General features: G+C 39.9%; 2 protein-coding genes across 2 annotated transcripts in view; both read left to right on the top strand.

The window, feature by feature from the left end:
* Positions 1 to 4,553, top strand: part of yipf1 (Yip1 domain family, member 1) — a 34,608-nt gene extending 30,055 nt beyond the window's left edge. The window contains exon 10 of the mRNA XM_072573725.1: positions 1,635 to 4,553. The gene's annotated coding sequence lies outside the window, so the exon portion shown is untranslated. The remainder of the gene's footprint in view (positions 1 to 1,634) is intronic.
* A 5,528-nt stretch (positions 4,554 to 10,081) lies between these two features.
* On the top strand, positions 10,082 to 17,643 carry LOC140479701 (uncharacterized). The gene is made up of 2 exons (XM_072573726.1): positions 10,082 to 11,658; positions 12,406 to 17,643. The coding sequence occupies exon 1, from the start codon at positions 10,481 to 10,483 to the stop codon at positions 11,276 to 11,278; it is 798 nt and encodes a 265-aa protein (XP_072429827.1). The 5' UTR covers positions 10,082 to 10,480; the 3' UTR covers positions 11,279 to 11,658; positions 12,406 to 17,643.
* Positions 17,644 to 19,586: the final 1,943 nt, after the last annotated feature.

Genomic DNA, 19,586 nt, shown 5'->3' with positions numbered 1-19,586 from the left:
GAACAGAAGTTGCTGAAAAAGCTCAGCAGGCCTGGCAGCATCCGTGAAGAGAAATCAGTTGACATTTAAGCATGTTAACTTTGATTTCTCTTTACAGATGCTGCCAGACCTCCTGAGCTTTTCCAGCAGATGCTAGATGGAAACCTGAACTGATTGTTTTGATTTTGTTTTAGTCAGGTGGTCTCTCAATGAAATATAAGCAACGCACTGTTGCAGATTTTGTTTTAGCAATAAAACAGAAATTTATTCACCAAAACAAATTATAGAATAAACCATACTGTTCACTTATAACGTACTCAGCTTCAATTAATCTCTTCATGCGTTTCTTCTAACACTTCTGGTTTGGGACTGTTAGTAATTTCTTACTGAAAGGTAATCTAGTTTTACTATATATTCCCCTTCTCAGGTGCACTGCTTTGTGCAAGCTCCATCCATTCACAGAACTGCCCAAACCAAAATAAAACTTTTTTAAAAAGTGTCTCCTTCTAAGTTATGTGTATTTCCCCCCAAGCTTTAAAAAATCCTGAATATAGAAATTTCTAATAGACCATAAAGCATAATGGTCTACCTTGCAAGTCATAAATACTTTAAAGTAAATAACAACCCATTAGGGCTGCCAAAGTAGCTGACAAATTGATGTAAAATAAATTGCCATGGTTACAGAAATACATCCAAGATCATTATTAATTTCAGAAACAGAAAAATCCCTTATGCCCCTAACCTAGACTTAAAATACATTATATTTAAAATATTTGCAAATGACATAGTTTGTATATCAATTGTTTCAAAATTGTGTGCAGAGCTTCAGGTGAGTGTTAGGACTTTTGAGTGTAAAGTAAGGGCAGGAAAGTTTTAAGATAAATAGATTCTTGTCTCTGTTTGGAAATTTAATAGCTGGGTTTTTTGGTGTGGTCAGAAATTATGAAATTTTATTTGTCATTACGAAAATGTTATTTACAGAAGTTATTTATTTTGTAAGATGTTTTCTCCTGTAAACTTTTTAATCTTTGTTCATTTATAAATGTTGTCTGTGTTTGTTTAGCAACCGTTACTCTTCAGTTTTGGTGAGACAGTGACACACAAGGAAAACAGCAACATTTAGAAGTTGTTTCTCTTTTATTCCATGACATTGCATTCTTTTATTTGATTTAAAAAAAAAACAAAGGCAGTAAAGTTTTGTTAATGGAAGCATTTGATATTTAAATGAGTTTATTGTGATGCAATCTCAGACTTGTTAGAAACAGAAAACGTTTTCATCTTAATAAGTTCATCTTATTTTAATTGATAACATTGATTTCTCACCATATCCCTCAATTACATTTCTCAGTAGAAACTTTTCTAAATTCTTCTTAACTTAAACAATTTAACCTATTAATGCAGTCAGTTGCATAGGCTTTATCTGTTAAAATATTCTACGAGTCTTTTATCCTTCGTATAAAAATCAACATATCTCTAATTACTTAACTTCAAGATATTTTTTGTTCCCATACTCAAAAATTATTAACTGACCTCCCCACTTTGGCATTGTGAAAATGCACCTAAATCAATTTACGATCATTTCATTCATAATCTTCAAAACTTCAAAAGTTAGCACTCTGTATTCTTTGTGAAAAACTCCTTGTGCTTGCTTGCAGATTATTTTACTGATGACTCGGCAATTGTTCAGTCTGAAGAGCCTTCCCAATCATTGCAACTTGGGTTACATAATTAAAGAAAAAACTTCAAAAAATTCAACAGACACTGGGACACTTGATTGTTGCAGAGATCCAAACTGACTCAATTAAATTTTGGGATTATTCTCATTGTGGCTGCTTGGATTATCTGTTCTATGTTTTCATGATCATATGAAAGATGTACTTGTTACTGACTGTAAGTGATTTTCTCTAATACTTCAGTAATTATTTTGGTAAAAATTTTGTTTGATTGTTCACTTTCTTAGCAAAGAAATCTAGTGCTCTATTACTGAACATCAATATAGAGATTTATCTAGTGCTAAATTTGTATATTAGCTAATTAGTACATTTTTGTAAAGATAACTTTATCCAAAACTCAGTGCTAATCTTCATGAATGTACATTAATTAAATGAATAATAATATTCCAAGATTTTAAATAGAATTTCACAAAGGGTGATTAAATTCAGATATAAATTAGACAGAGGAGAACCAGTGGATGTGATCTGTTCAGATTTCCAGAAGGTCTTAACAAGGTGCTGCACAGGAGGCTGTTCAGTAAGACTACAGGCTGTGTGTGAGGGACAAGGTCCTTCAACTGTTCCCTTAATCATCTATGAAATCTTAACTAGCTTCAAACCAATTATAAAATGTCCACCTGTTCTTATAGCTCCAGACCTAATCCTGGCTTCCAGAGCTAACAATATATATTTCCCCAATCATAGTCCACCACCACTGGACCCATGAACAGAAAACCAATCATGACTCAAGGAGCAGGAGCGACTTTAATTTCATTGTATAATGGGTAATGCTCATCACTGGACAACTCCTGGAGCAAAACAAAAGGAAACAAAGGATTAATAAAATAGATGGGGTAAGAATACATGCTAAGAAACAAATTAAAATGTAGACTGTCCATCTTTGAGGAAAACAATTTTTTATTTTCAAAGTTGCAGGTGATACAGTTAGTGGTTAGTTAGTACTGCTGCCTCACAGCTCCAGGGACCCAGGTTGAATTCCAGCCTTGGGGTGACTGTCTGTGTGGAGTTTGCATGTTCTTCCCATGTCTGTGTGGGTTTCCTTCCACAAAGATGTGTAGGTTAGGTGGATTGGCCATATTAAATTACCCATAGTGTCCAGGGATGTGTAAGTTAAGTGGATCAGCTGTGGGAAAGGCAGGGATAGGGTAGGGGGTGAGTCTGGGTGGGATGCTCTTTGGAGAATCCATATGGACTTGCTGGGCCAAATGGCCTGTTTCCACCCTGTAGGGATTCTATGATGCTTTTGCTCAAGCTGAAGGTAGTGGAAGTTAGAAAACCTAAATAATAGAGTACCTTTCAATGTTTCTAGTTGCTACTCTTCTATCTCTAGGCCGCATTGTTATTAAGTTTGCAGATGACACCAAAATTGGTGGTAACTAGACAGTGAAGAAGATTATCTAAGATCACAAAGAGATCTTGATCAATTGGGTCAATGGGCTGAGGCATGGCAGATGGAGTTTAATTTGGATAAATGAGAGGTACTGCATTTTGGTAATACAAACAAGGACAGGATTTATAGAATTAATGATAGGGCCCTAGGAAATATTGTGGAACAGAGAGCGATGGGGTTCAGGTACATAATTCTTTGAGATTTGTATCACAGGTCGACAGGGTACTTAAGGCATTTAGCGCTCTTACCTTTATTGTTCAGACCTTTCAGTATAGAAGTTGGAACGTCCTGTTGAGTTTGTACAGGACATTGGTGAAGCCTCTTCTGGAGTACCTTGTTGGTCACCTTGTTGTAGGAAGTATTATTAAACTGAGAAGGTTTAGAAAAGATTTACCAGGGTGTTGCCGAGAGTGGAGGGTTGGAGATATAAAAATAGACTGGAAAGGCTGGGACCTTTTTCCACTGGAGTGTAGGAGGCTGAGGGTGACTTTATTGATGTTTATATAGGGTCTTTTCCCTAGGGTTGGGGAATTCAAAACTAGGGGGCACATTTTTAAGGTGAGAGGGAAAAGATTTAAAAAGGGCATGAGGGGCAACTTGTTTACACAATGTGGTTCATGTGTGGAATGAACTGCCAGAGGAAGTGGTGGATGCAGGTACAATCACAAAGTTTAAAGGGCATTTGGATAAGTTCATGAATAGGAGAGATTTGGAGGGATATGGCCAAGCACAGGCTCATGGGACTATGGTCAGTGTGGACTGGTTGGACCGAAGGGTCTGTTTCCAAGCTCTATGATGAAGGATATCCTAACGTGTTACAGTGCAATTACGCACTTCTAAGCAAACCCCACTGTGATTCAAAACATAGCAGGCCACTTACATACAGTAAGATACCATAAATGGGCTAACAATCAGCTTGCCTGTTTTTGTGTGTTGCTTCTTGAATAGTGTAGTGGGATTGGTTTACTCCACCAGAAGGAGCAAACCAGCATAGTGCAGGTCACTCATTTGTAAATCTATATTCTGTGCTTGTGACCCAGATGGATGTGCAGGTTTGACTCAGACCTCGTCTCATATATCTACACTTGCTGATAAAGGAACCTGATCCACACCCCTCTTAAATGTTTTAGAATTTAAACTTATCCTTGATTGGCAACTTCTGAAGAAGTTGAACTTCATATTGCTTCTGACATTTGTTTCCATTGTGCTAGTAGTGTCTTGTGTTTTCGGTTTTAGTTATGCTTAAATATTTATTTGGGCAACTGGAACATTTAAGAGAAGAAATCCTGCTCAAAATTCAAAGTAGGAAATGTTAACTATGACATTGTGGGGTTAAGTCCCACTCTAGACTGACAATCCAGTGCAGGACTGTAGGAATGATGTACTATTGGAGATGTCTTGCAGATATTAAACTATCTTAGGTTCCAAACCAATAAAGTAAGAAAAATCAACAGCATTCTCTTCAGCATTATTACTTATCCCTCAATCAAGATATGACTTTCATACTACAGATTGTGGGATTTTGCTGTGTGCAACTTCACTGCCACATGTCCTACTTACTGTACAACACTGAACTTCAGTTCAAAATTACCTTATTGCCTGTGAAGTTCTTTCGGTCATCTTAAAATCATGGAAGAAATTAAATAAACACAATTATTTTCATTTATTTCTTTATTTTCATTTCTCCTACCTCATTTGATAACTGTACTGCTTGGTCTGATATGTCCAGTGTCTGACTTCTGCTCAAATTATGAATTCCTGCTATCGACCATTGACAGTTGGCTGCAGCATTCCATGGCTAGCAAATAATACAATCAACTGGACCTCTTAGTCATGGTAACTACCTAATAGTCCTACTGTAAAACTTAAAGCAGTTCAGGGTAGGCTTGAGGTTGATGCCCAGATTAGATAGTTTGCTAAAGCTACCCAGGTTCACACATGGAAATTAATGCAATTTAATGGAAGGTTTATTGATTGGTTATTCATAGATGCCTTCACAACTAAATCGTTTGATTCCAAAAAAATTCTCCCCTTGACTTTCAAGCAGGACCAAATATAATCACTTTACATTCATGGCATTCTCATTTCTGAATATCCCCCTCACTGACCCAGAAACCTTACTGGACTAGACTAGCAATATAAATACAGCAAGAAGCTGGGAATTCTGTAGTGAGTAGTCTCATCACCTGATTTGTCAATCATCTACAGAATCCAGAGTGTGATGGAATACTAATAGCTTGCCTAGATGAACACTGCTCCAACAATACTCAAGAAACTCAACACCATCCAGTATGGAACAACTTATTTGATTGATTCCACACTCACCACTTAAAACGTTTATTCTGGATCATCGATACACAGTGTCTAGTGTGTATCATCTACTAGACACACTGCAGCAAACACATAAAGCTTTTTTTGGTAGCACCTTCTAAATCCATTAACTCTCACATTTAGAAGGAGCACCATTGCTTGCGAGTTCCCATGCAGCAGCACAGTATCTTGACATGAAAACTAGATCAGTATTCTTTCAGTGTTGCTAGGTCAAAACCTGAAACACTGTGGGTTTACTTCTAACACAGCAACTGCAGCAATTCAAAAAGCTAGTTCACCACCACTTTTTCAAGGGCAAGTAGGGGTTGACAATAAATGCTGACCTTGCCAGTGATGTTTGTAGCACATGAAAGCATTGAAAAGGAAATCAAGTGTGATAGTGGAGTTACATGTAAACCACACTCTAGAAAGGAGGACCAATTGGCCGATTCTCCTCTTAACCCACCAGCAAATGAATATAATGTATGTTGATGGCAGAACAGCATCACTCATGGTCAATTTTCTCATGTCAACCCATAAACGAGTACAATTATTTAATTCACAATTATTCATAGCTGAATTTGAACTCCAGACTTGTGCTCTATGTTGTGGGGATTAGATTATGCAATAGCAGTCGGCTTGAGATTTATCATTTTAGACAGCATCTATGATCCCTTAACCACTACCCAATCAACAATGATACTTAGAAAACTGCTCACCTGGGGGAACATTGGAAGGTATTGTAGGGGTGGTGGGAGAGAAACTCAGTTATTGCAAAAGGTGAAACAGTTAATGCTAGCTTTGACTTTATAACTTACAGTTGGCACAAAGCTCTGGCAACACCGGAATCTACTGTTACACTTTGATATCCCTATCTGAGGTGTACTCTACCGCCTTGACAATTAATCACTGTAATATGAGCTGGATATGTTAATGGCTTTAAAAAAGTGAGCTTTGTGTTATCCTGAGTGTAATTAGACAGGGCTCGATTCCTACGAACGTCAGATCTTCCACTGACAATGAATTTTAAAAACTAATCAATCAGGCTGACTGGTTCTGTCCACACAAACAAAGTGCCTCTCTCACAAGAGAGACGTTTTTCAAATCTTGGATGAAACAAAAGCTTGATTAAGGTATGGAGGGTACTTAAATATTTTCAGTTTGCTAGTGATTACAGTTTCATTTTGCACACATTGCAATAAGTTACGAATTTGTCTAAAAGACTACTTCAAATGTAATTGGAAAAGAAGTGCAGATTTAAAGCTAATATTTTAGAAATTATAATTAAATGTGAGAAAATTTCAGAATATTGGCAATCAATTCATGCTAGAATATCTATAATTATATGCAGTCTACTTGACCTTCAGCAAGGTTTTGTTCGGGTTCTGCATGGGAGACTGAGAGCAAGGATAAGAGCCTATGGGATTCAAGGAAATTTTGCAAATTAGATCCACAATAGGCTGAGTGGCAGGAAATAGAAGGTGATGGTTATGGGGTGTTTTTCCAACTGGAGGTCTATTCAGTGAGGACCCACAGGGGTCAGTTTCAGGCCCTGCTGTTTGTGGCTTATGTAAATGATTTAAACTTGAATGTAGGGCAGTGGATCAATAAGTTCGTAGATGATATAAAAATTGATGGGTTGGTAAATAGTGAGGAGGAGAGCCTTAGATAATAGGAAGATAAGACCAGGCTGGTCAGATGGGCAGTTCAGTGGCAAATATAATTCACTCAGAATGAGTGTGAGACTTGGGTATGACAAACAAACCAAGTGACCACATGATGAACGGTTGGACCCTGGGAAGTACCAAAGATCAGAAGGACCTTGTTCTGCATGCACACCATTCCCTTAAGATATCAGGACAGGTGGATAAATTGATAAAGGAGGCAAATGGGACACTTGCCTTTATTAACTGAGGCATGGAGTTTAAGAGCAGGGTGGTTATGCTTAACTGCAATAAAATGTTGGTTAGGCCACAGCTCGAGTATTCTGTGCAGTTCTGGAATTCACATTATAGGAGGGATATAATAACACTGGAAAATGTGCAGAGGAGATTTCCCAGGACATTGCCTGGGCTGGTGAGTTTCAGTTATGAAAAGAGATTAGACAGACTGGGGTTGTTTTTTCTTAAGAGCAGAGACGTATGAGAGGGACTATGATTGACATATATAAATTTATGAGAGGTGTCGATTGGGTAGATTGGAAGAAAAGTGTCCCCTTGGTGGAGGAATCAATGAGTATGGACATAGATTAAAGGTAAGGGGCAAAAGGTTTAGGAGTTGTGAGGATTTCTTTTCTTTCAGAGGATGGTGGGAATCTGGAACTCACTGTCTGTAAGGATGGTAGAGGCAGAACCCCTCTTAACAATTAACAAGTATTTGGATGTGCACTTGCAATGCCAAAATATTTAAGACTATGGACCAACTGCTGGAGAATGGGATTAGAATAGTTACGTGGTTGTTTTTGACTGGCAAGTTTGCAATGGACTTTCTCTGTGGCTCTGAACTTTCTAACTTTTAATATAAAGTATAGAAAATACTGGTTTGGTGACTGGAGCAGAGCTGGGGAAAAGTTGCCAGAGGTTTGGAAGTGCAGCGGTATGAACGGTGAGGACAGGAGTGGACTTTGCTGCAATGTCACGCCTTCAGGAGGGGAAAAAAAACCTGAAAAGTAGAGAAATTAACTAAAGCCTGTCTAGAATCTTGAAGATTAAGCAAGGATTGCTTTATGCAGGTCTGCACACCATATTATTAAAAAAGGCATAAAACACACAAAAAAAACACAATTACAGCAGAACTGAGAGTCAACTTACCAGGAAGTCTGAACAGGCTGTTTCTCTTTTCTGGAGAAGATAAGGAAAGTTTATTGGACTAGATGTGAAAAAATTGTTTCTACTGATGGCGGAGTCCAACAGCTAGAGTTATAATGTAATCATCATTCAATCCAATAGAGAATTCAGCAGAAGTTGTGCTACCCAAAGAATAGTAGTCACACGAAGTACAATTAGTAAGTGGGGTAGTAGAGGCAAATAGAATTGATGGATTTTAAACACAGGACGAAAAATAGAAGAAAGGAATATGCTAATGTTTTGGGGAGATCGGGTAGGATGCTCTTAAGGAACATAAATGCAATCAAAGTTCAATAGTGCTACTTGTGCTGTGGATCCAACGGGAAATCAGTTTGCTAATGAAGATCGCACGGTGTATTTTGGGGTGGGAGAAAGGGGAGGGAAACAGAATTAGATATTAAAGAAAACAATTTTAAAAGCAATAGGAAACGCGTTTGCTCATATGATTGTCGACGTTTTAAGAACAGCAGTAAATCAGCGTCCTGGATTTCTGAGCCAACCGGCGGTGAGGATATTCCACTTAGGGTAGAAGAACTGTAAATTGTACCAAATAATAGAGTAGGCGACCTACTGATTACAGGAATATAGATAAACCCCCTCTAAAAATCACCCATCAGGACAGCTCAGATTTTAATTCCTAATATTCAGAGCAATTCCATTGATTCAAAAATGTCATTTCACGACTGTTTAAGTTGTGATGGTGGAATGCTATTTACTACTATTAACTTTTAAATGTTTAAGGAAGAGAATGATAGGAGGGAAAGACAGAAGGATTTATTTGTGTTTCGAGACGTTCCCTGCTGTTCATTGATACCAGTAGGAGAGCACCAAGCAGGGAACGCGTCTAGATTTACTGTCAGCAATGAGAGGTAAAGAACATGTATGCATTGCTATTAAATCGAAAGCATTAAATCGGATTTCTGGTGACACCGACCCAGTCAGTGTGGAATCACATTACCTGGCCACAGATCTTAAAGCAACTAGTGGAGACATATTAACGGGAATCTAATAATTCTTTTCACTTGCCTGAAACTGATTTTACATGATTCGAACTGAATAATTTAAAGCTATGTGGGCGAAGATGTATTTCAAGTGGGATAAAAAATTGTGAAACGAAATGAAACACTAAGGACATAAACTTGAAAGGAAATTACCAAATATTTGCAATTAAGCTTCTGTATAAATGGTGAGTAAATTTCTATTATTAAAGAACAACGCATTTTGAACACAACATTTATTATGGACAGTTTTCATCCTGAATGAATTCCTAACCTAAATATTTAATATAATATTATTTAAATATATTTTCCCTAAGAAAAACGTCACTGTTCTTAGTAAAACACCAGGAAAGCACTAGCTACCCGAGATTGTAAAATATATCCGAGATTGTAAAATAAATCCAGGCTGCGTCTATGGCCAACAATGTCTCTTCCAATACGACCAAGCCTTTGTCATAAGGTACATGACGGAATTGCAAGAATTTGTTGGGATAGATCAACGCTGGATTGCATAAATCTGTGAAGCACCTTGGAAGCAAAGATAAGAAATCCCACCATTTAAATGTTGATAGTAAGATGGGAAGAGTAGGATAGATTAAGAGTATGTGTCCAAGCCGGGGAGATGGTCAAGAGGCGGGCTAAAGTGTGAGGGATGAGAGATTAGACATTCACAGGAAGTTGACAAAAATTGGGGCACTTTTCACTCCAACAAAAGCGTTTAAGGAGGTCGAAGTATTCGGGGGTTTAATCATTTAGAGGAAACACATTTCGGGACTGGAACCATTACCAATTTTTTTTTACCAGTTACAGACTTGGATGTTAAACAGGTTGTTGGATAGTTATTCCTAGTGAACAATAATCAAGGTCTTCGTAAGGAATAACGAAGTGGGTAATAAATGGGCCCTTAACCTGATCAGCTATTTTTCTCTCGATTCTAATTTCGTCCCTGGTTCTTCTATATCTTAAATCCAAGCCTTCTGCATAACACCCTTTCTGTTAGTGGAAACAGTTTAATCAGCATCTTATTGTTCAAATGAACACAGAGCTGAACTGGTTGTGAGAAACAGCAACATTGTAATCATAGCTATTCACACCAGGAGCTCAAATCCAGAAAAGAAGCGATTCCTTGTAGTTTTAAAACAGGACCAAAAGTGACGAGGGGCAGATTTAAACAGGAGTGTGTTAAATGTGTTCACTTATGTTTGTCCCAGCCTCAGGTTTGAAATGTCCGGCTCAAAGCAGGAGAGCAGAAGCACAATCCCACACACAAACTCGCTGAGCAAGTCTCAGGTCAGGAAACTCTTACAGAAATACAAGAGCGAGCGAGACGAGGCGACCAGGAGAGGGGAGATCAGCAGAGATAAGCTGCGGGCGATCGAGGCGGCGGCCAGGGCACGGATCCAGGAGCTGAGAGAGAAGGTCAACTCCTTGAACTCGGAGAACAAGAGCCTGAACAAAAGGATCAGTCAGCTCCAACCCGAGCTGCGGATAGACGCGAACCCCAGACTGAGAAGCAAGCTGACCAGGGAGGTGCTGAAAGAACTGAAGGAGAGGGCGGAGCGGTGCAAAAATCTCCTGCAAGAAAACGCCCGCTTAAATCAGCAGACAGAACGACTAGCGGCCGACTTGGTTCAGGCGGAACATGTTCGGAAGCTTTTGGAAGATCGCCTGCAAGAAGCGCAGAGTCAGCTCAAGAGCTTGGCCAGTGAGCATGACCGAGTGTTAAAACTGTGCGAAGAAGGGAAGGCTGAGAGAGGGCGCGCCCTGCGGATGAACCGCCTCCTCAGGGAATCCCTGCTTCAGAAGCAGCAGACACTGGACAAGTGCATTCAGACCACCGCCTCCATCCCCATTTACAGGCGGCTTCCGAAGAGAATCCCCACCCTCCTCCCCGAGGCCTCTGCGAGGCAGCCGGAGCTGCACCAGCAGGCGGGCAAGATGAGGCAGAAGTTTGTGGATCGGGTGTCGGTGATTCCGAAAGAAAATCGGAGCAACACCTCGGCAAAACCATCAACAAACTGAGATGTGGAGGCGCCGGCGTTGGACTGGGGTGGACCAGGTCAAAAACAAAAACCACACGACCCCAGGTTATAGTCCAAACAGGTTCATGTGAAAAGTCCAGAGTATGGCGCTGGAAAAGCACAGCAGCTCAGGCAGCTGCCCAGGTGCAGGCGAATCGATATTTCGGGAATAAGTCCGTCATCAGGAATGAGGCTGATGAAGGGCTTTTCCCCGAAACGTCGACTCTCCTGCTCTTCGGACGCTGCCTGACCGGCTGTGCTTTTCCAGCACCACACTCCAGGACTCTGAGCTCCAGCATCTGCAGGCCTCGCCAACACCAGGTGATAGTCCAACCGGTTTATTTGGACGTACTAGCTTTCAGAGTGCTGATCCTTCATCAGGTAACTAGTGGGGCAGGATCTTAAAACACAGACTTTATTGCAAAAGATCACAGTGTCATGCAATTTAAAACAATATATTGAACAAACTTAGATTGCTGTTAGGTCTTTTATCTTTCAGAAAAGATAAAATCACACAACACCAGGTTATAATCCAACAGGTTTATTTGGAAGCACTAGGTTTCGGAGCACTCCAAAAGCTAGTGCTTCCAATTAAACCTAGTGGACTACAACCTGGTGTTGTGACTTTTAGCTTTGTCCACCCCAGTCCAACATAGGCTCCTCCACGTCTTTTAGAATGGGTTGCAGGTTTCGGTTCACTAACATGTAAATCCCAGAACTTCTTTTAAGTCATATTCTTGAGATGATTTAAGGTTTGATTTTAAAAGGGTGACATCTCAGCTCAGACAATGTATTGAAGCTGTGAGGTTAGAGTCTGTCTGTATCCCAATCTTGAGTCAGACTGGTTCTCACAGACTCGTTCTAAACCTGTTGGACTATAACCTGGTGTTGTGTGATTTTTAACTTTGTCCACCCAGTCCAACACCGACATCTCCAAATCATGTTCAAATAAACAGGGAGATGAACTGGGCGCAAGAAACAGCAACATTGTAATCATAGCTATTCACACCAGGGGCGCTCAAATCCGGGAAAAGTAGCGATTCCTGTTGTTTTAAACCAGGGTGAAAAATGACGAGGGGCAGATTTATACAGGAGTGTGTTAAATGTGTTCACTTATGTTTGTCCCAGCCTCAGGTTTGAAATGTCCGGCTCAAAGCAGGAGAGCAGAGGCTCAATCCCACACACAAATTCGCTGAGCAAGTCTCAGGTCAGGAAACTCTTACAGAAACACAAAAGCGAGCGAGACGAAGCGCCCGAATAAACTGTGGGTGATGGCTCTTGAGCAAGGCTCTGAAACCTGTTAGACTATAACCTGGTGTCGTGTGACTTCTGACCTTGCCCAAACTGAGAACTAATCTCTCATTAACACTGAGAGGAGAAATCACCTTGCAATAGACCGCCATCCACAAAGAGAGATCGTTGTACAGTAGAGTCATAGAGATGTACAGCATGGAAACAAACCCTTCTGTCCAACCCGTCCATGCCGACCAGATAGCCCAACCCAATCTAGTCCCACCTGCCAGCACCCAGCCCATATCCCTCCAAACTCTTCCTATTCACATGCCCACCCAAATGCCTCTTAAATGTTGCAATTGTACCAGCCTCCACCACATCCTCCAGCAAACGTTGCCATGCTTTTGTGAGATAGGTCAGCAGGTTCAAAGATGTCTATTAAATGGTAAGGACTACTTATTATTGCCATGACTGATGACAGCTGTATGACAGTTTCAAACCTCAGGTGAAAGATGTTCTGAATGATAGCCAAAAGTGTACTAGGGCAGTACAAGCAAGTCATCGGTGAGTTGAAATAAGTGCCTTGAAAAATCTGGGAGTTTTCTGCAATAACAAATCTGTTGCATCTCATGGACTACTGCTATTTTTTTGTATTCTGAATGATCCCATTGTGTAACATCTAGCATTTAAGGAGTTAATATCAGTGGAAAATGAACAAGAGGAGGCAGGAGACGTTGGAATAAGGTCAAACATTCAGAGCCATTAGATCTCAGCTTGTGAACCGGCCCTTTCAGCGAAAGTAAAATCAGAACCAGTAAATTCATGTCACGTGCACATAAACAGTCCTTCAGCACTAATCATCTTAACTCTCCATACTGCAAGAAACTCCAAATTTTGACAATAATTCACAGATGCTGACTGCAACTGATGGCTGAATACCACGGTGAAATTTGAACACAAGCAATTGTCCTCTTTTAGCGATATTAGTTTTAAATTCCTTCTCATGCTGGCATTTTGGATAATTTCACACACGTATTTCCCTACTGTGCTCTTAATGGTTCTCTTCTTCTGATCTACTGCTTCCAGGAGATGATTCCCTCAGTAGTTTCAGCCACAGTGATGAAAATCTGATGCTCAGATCAGGGTGCTAGAGATGCTTGTGGCTAGTTATTTCATTTATTTTAGCTATTTATTTTATTCACTCAGCAGATGTAGGTATTACTAGCTGGTCCCTGACTGCCCCAGAGAAGCTGGTGGTGAACTGCTACAGTACATTTGGGGTAGGTAGATCCACAATGCCACGCGGGAGGGATTTTCAGGATTTTGACTCAATGAAAAGAGTGATTATAGTTTCAAGCCAGGATGGTGAGTGGTTTGGAAAAGAACTTACAAGCAGCGTCATTCCAGTGTATCTGTTGTAGATGGTGGTAGTGACTGTGGGAAGTGCCAAGTCTTGCTGAATTTAAGTCAGGCATCTTGTAGATGGTACACAGTGCTGCTACTGCATGTTGTGGAAAAAGGATGTGAATGTGGTGCTACTGAGCTGTTTTGTTCTGGATAGTGACAAATGTTGTTTGAGTTGCACTCATCCACACAACCCAGAGTATTCCTCTAACAATTCAGAGTTAACCAGACACTACAATGTCCAAGCTGCTACTTGGACTGTCTGATCCAATATCCTGTCGTACACCATTCCTGGCACTGGCTCAGTTTATGACATGTGACTAGATGTGCCATCATCCCGCAAATAGGTGGTATGTACAACTTGCATTGAGCCACCTTTGTTTCCAAGGGCTTATAGGAGCTCAGTTCAATGACCTGTTTAACATCAGAGTTCATTTCAATGTGTTGCATCAGCATCTTGAAGTCGGATAAAATTAAGAGGTTACAGCTTACACGTCACCTATTTGTATTTCACTCAAAGTTACCAGAGTTGGTGACATCCTTTCTGTACAGTGCATAGAACAGTCCACACACTGCATAGTAGAGATTGTAATGCCACTGAAGAAATACTGAATCACCTGCAAACTTGGAGACATTCTATGGAATGCCTATGCAAGCTATGTAATACCCATAACTACTGTTGGTGCATACCCAGGAGTATCCTTCTGTAGGATTGCCCTCTCAGGTGTTCCATGCAATCCACTGCAACACATCTGGAAGCAAGATCTAACCTTTGGTAATCTATGTTCTTGGCTGCACTTCATACTTCCCCCTGCTTTTCCCCAGTTGTGCCTGGGAATGATATTACAAATCTGTCTCTAACTCTTTACTGATCACAAACTGGGATACCAAAATCTGAATTGCTGCATGGAAGAGTTTCTTAAAAGGCACAACTTTTCCAAAGCTTCTGCTTCATATTTCAAAGAAAAAATACAGAAAGGGAGATAATATTTACAATGAAAAGGATAGTTAATGGACTGTTAACAGTATTAGAGAACACCAATCTACATACAATTCTGTGAGAAGGCATAATAAAGGCACTCTGCTGTCGACTTGTGCAAGCCTTTACCCAGACAGATCGGAACGTCTGCCTTTAACAGTCCCTCTTGAAAAAAAACCAAGGACAACATAGCCTTGTTAAAGGAGCAGCAGCGTCACAATGTAAACTGCTGTTCAATACTGTAAAACCTCTTCGTGTGGACAGCATTCCAAAAATGGATGAAAAGGTGACTGGAAGTGGCTGCAGTGAGAACTGATTGAAGCAATTAACAGAAAAGTGAAAGGCTGCCCAGTTGACAAGGTGATATTTACACTGTATCAGTGATTGCTGTGGGGGCCAGAAGAACATAGTTTCTCCATTCTCCCACTTGTGATTTTTCTCTCCACGGTATTTTAAAATTTGCATTTTAATTTTTTTAAGAGCTTTTATCTGGAAAGAACCTACTCATGAATCATATACTATCTATCGGCTCCTAGGTTTTATCATTTGTTGAGTCACCTGAAAGGAAGTTTGGTAGAAGTTGAACCAAGCATGGGTTCAAAATTCATCTTCAACTGAAGCATTCATTCGCAGATCCTAAAATAAAACACTAAGTGTTGTTTGGTTAGAGAGTCATACAACATGGAAACAGAATCTTTGGTTCAACTCACTTAATGGTAAGGTCCTAGGGAGTGTTGCTGAACAAAGAGACCTTGGAGTGCAGGTTCATAGCTCTTTGAAAGTGGAGTTGCAGGTTGATAGGATAGTGAAGAAGGCATTTGATATGATTTCTTTTATTGGTCAGAGTATTGAATACAGGAGTTGGGAGGTCATGTTGCGGCTGTACAGGACATTGGTTAGACCACTGTTGGAACATTGCGTGCAGTTTTGGTCTCCTTCCTATCAGAAAGATGTTGTGAAACTTGAAAGGGTTCAGAAAAGATTTACAAGGATGTTGCCAGGGTTGGAGGATTTGAGCTACAGGGAGAGGCTGAACAGGCTGGGGCTGTTTTCCCTGGAATGTCAGAACCTACACACAAGACAATAACAGGTGAAGCCATTAAACTGTTAACAGTCCTCTCTTCCTTCAACCCAAAATCAGTCTTGGGAAATTGTTGACTTGAACCTTGCACAAAGAAGTAAAAGTTACCCCTACTGATCTTTTAAGTTATGTACTTGATTGAAAGTTCATGCAGGAACAGCATCTAAGTGACCTGGCGAGCAAGACCTTCACATTAAAAATTACAAAGTGGTGATATCTGTTCCTCAAATAACTAAAGGCAGTGTTTTTTTTGTCTCTCAAGGAATAGAAATGAAAAACAGAGACAATGTTAAACTGCCATAAGAGCTTGGTTAGATTACATTATATGCTATGAACAGTTCTGGTTTTCATAGTATAAAAAGTACATACAGACATTAGAGAAGATGCATGGAAGATTAAATAAACATCACCAAAACTGAGGTTAAAAGAAGAGAAGACAAGATCATGAAAAAGGTTGAAATGGAAGAAATGGAGAAAGTATTTTCCCAGCAGAGGAAATCAGAAGCAGGGCTTATAAACAAAAAGGTATCCCCAATAGAAAATGTACAATAAACTTCTTTACCCAGTGAATAGTTAAAATACTTAACAGCTTCCACAATGAGGCGGCTAGTACAGAAGCATTTAGGGATAAGCTTGCTAAATTCAAAAGAGGAAGGAATTACAGGAATTGTTAGTGGAATCAAGTAAGTGGGAGGTGGTGCATGGATCGGTTTTGTTAAATGGCTTGTTGTGTTCTGTAAACAGCACGCACTGTCTTCTAATACTGGGAACAGAATCCAATGGCCCGAACAGGAAGAATTGAAATGGCTGTTCTGTAATTCAAAGAACTACACAGACTTGTTTAATTATTAAACTGGGAGAATAAATAGGTGTATTAAAAGCACAACATTTAAATTTTAACCATATGGCCACTTATTGGCACTTTAAGGATTCACTCCCCAGAGGATGCCAACCACATATAATCTTTCTTCACTTGGCAACCATCCAAAACTAAAAAAATTACCAGCAAGAAATACGATCCTCTGCAATTGATTAAAGAGAAAAAGAACTTAATCACTATCAGCTTTTCAATGACTGAATCTTAAAGTGGTATCAGTTATCATTTCAAGCAACCAATTCTATTTCAAGACTAATCATGTATAACTTTTCATTGTAAACTTGAGAAAGACCAGTCCTAAAGTAGATGTTCCTACTTGGATTTAGGTACAACTGGCCGCTAAAACTAGAATAATGACAGAAATTGCTGGTAAAATGTAGGAGGTCTGGCAGCAGTGGTGAGAGAAAGTGTCAATTTTCTCTAATAAAATGTTATCGATCTGAAACAGAAACAATTTCTTTCTCCAAGAGTGAAGCTGAATTTATTTTTAGACTTACTGAAACATTGGAAACAGGTGGACTAAGGTGGGGGTTGTAGTTCATGACAACTTGGCTGATTTTATCAGTTTTGCAAAGTTGACAGCTCTACAATTTTGCTAAAGTCACTATGAACTTTGTTAACAGAGGCAGACACAGTTCTCTCCTTTGTCAAAATGTGTGTGTTTTCCTGCATGTTCTGGTCTAATACTCTTCACACTATTTTCAGAATGGTTTTGAGGAGTGTAAAATAAGTGGATTATTTAGTTTACAATAAAGTTTCAAAACAATGAGGTCAAATAAATTCTGGTGAATTTTCCAGATCATACTGGCTTCTTTCTTTGCATCTTCCTTTCTTCCCTTCTGCTCTTTTCCTTAATTTTGTTAAGTAGTTTCTTAATAGATCATCTTTCTATTGGCCCTTAGTTCAACCCCAGAATCTCAAACACGTACTGGGACATGCAATTTTGTGCCAAGGCCTTTATTGCATTCCAGCAAGTCTTCTATTTATGGAAGTCAGATAAGGCATTGGAAAATAACAGACAATGATCCCACCTGCATTCCTTGCTATTTTCATTATATGCTCACATTCCTGCTCTGCAGCACTCAGCCAAGGACAAAATGAGCACAAGATCAGATTCAAAACAAAACTTGATCTGCAAAACAACCTGACAGTGTATCCCCAAAAGGAAAGAGCAAGAATAGTTTTCTAACTATGTGCTTTCAGCTGGACAACTCAAATAGAAGCCCAAAATTTCAATATGCCCTACCATCAGGTGAGCCTCCTGTCTGAAATGCAAAGGTGGAAAGACACGCATAGTCTTTTCATTCCTTTGGAGCAGCAAGTTATTTGCAGTCGAACCATTTTTGTGTCAATCGCAATGTTCTGCCTTTCAGCTCAGCATCTAATCAACAGCTGTTACCAAATGAAGGGAGGTGATGGCATTCTGATGTTACCGCAGCAATCCAGAGACCAAGGAAATCTTCAAAGGATTTGGGTTTAAATCCACTGTGGTAGATAGTCCTCACAATATGAGGATTCGTGTGAAAATTGGGAGCACTGTCTTATAGAGCAGTTAAACAACAGCCTGAAATTATTTGTTAAGAATGCATTTGAGTGTATGACCATGTTCCAGACAGCACTGTTACCATTACTGGGCAGGACACACCCAAGACGTGGCAGCAAGTGGTATTAAGTTGAGAGGAGCTGCTCTGGGAGTCCTAACCAACAACTCCAGACTCCAATGAAGTCTCATGGCATTAGGTCAAACGTGGGCAAGGAAACTTCTTGCAATTTACCATCTATCATAGTCTCCTTGTCTGATGAATCAGTACTTTTCCATGCTGAACACTTAGTGCTTCCTCCAAGGTTGGCAAAATACAGAAGGCACTCTGGGAGGGGAAACTTCAGAGTTGATCACCAAAGGTGGCTTGACAACACGATCACTGACCAAACTGGTTAAGGTCTAAAAGGACGTAGCTGTCAGGCTGTTCCATCACTATCTGCACAAAACCAAACAAGAGGGAAAAACATGCTTGATGTCATCATCACCAATCTGCCTGCTGCAAATCCTTCTGTTCATGATAGTATCGGTAAGAGTGACCATGCACAGTCCTTAGGGTCATACAGTCAGAGATATACATCACAGAAACAGACCCTTTAGTCCAACTTGTACATGCCGATCAGCTATCCTAAATAAATCTAGTCCCATTTGCCAGCATTTGGCCCATATCCCTCTAAACCCTCTTTTCATATACCAATCCAGATACCTTTTAAATGTTGTTATTGTACCATCCTCCACCATTTCCTCTGGCAGCTCATTCCATACATGCACCATCCTCTGCGTGAAAAAGTTTACCCTTAGGTCCTTTTTAAATCCTTCCCCTTTCATCTTAAACCTATGCCCTCTGGTTTTGGACTTGCCTATCCATATCAAACTTTATGCATTTTAGGACATCCAGTACCTCCTCCTCCTCAGTAATATGCATATCTTTCAAGATGCTGCTATTTATTTCTTCATGTTCTCTATCTTCCATATCCTTCTCCACAGTAAACACTGATGCAAAAAACACTTGTTTAGTATCTCCCCCATCTGGTTTCTTCCAACCTGCTGATCTTTAAAGGGCTCTATTCTCTCCCTATTACTCTTTTGTCCTGAATGTATTTGAGAATCCTTTTGTGGGGATTGGGCTAAGTGATTCTGTACTAATGGAGGGGTTCTAAGCCCTGCTGTCTTGCTACATCCATTCAAGAATAGG

This window comes from Chiloscyllium punctatum, chromosome 7 (genome assembly GCF_047496795.1).
Source record: "Chiloscyllium punctatum isolate Juve2018m chromosome 7, sChiPun1.3, whole genome shotgun sequence".
Taxonomy (NCBI): domain Eukaryota; kingdom Metazoa; phylum Chordata; class Chondrichthyes; order Orectolobiformes; family Hemiscylliidae; genus Chiloscyllium; species Chiloscyllium punctatum.
Note: the sequence above shows the minus strand (reverse complement) of the source record. Positions and strands in the feature narration are given on the sequence as shown.

What these genes read in the sequence shown, in the direction of transcription:
- LOC140479701 (XM_072573726.1), top strand. Translation starts at nt 10,481, where the DNA reads ATGTCCGGCTCAAAGCAGGAGAGCAGAAGCACAATCCCACACACAAAC.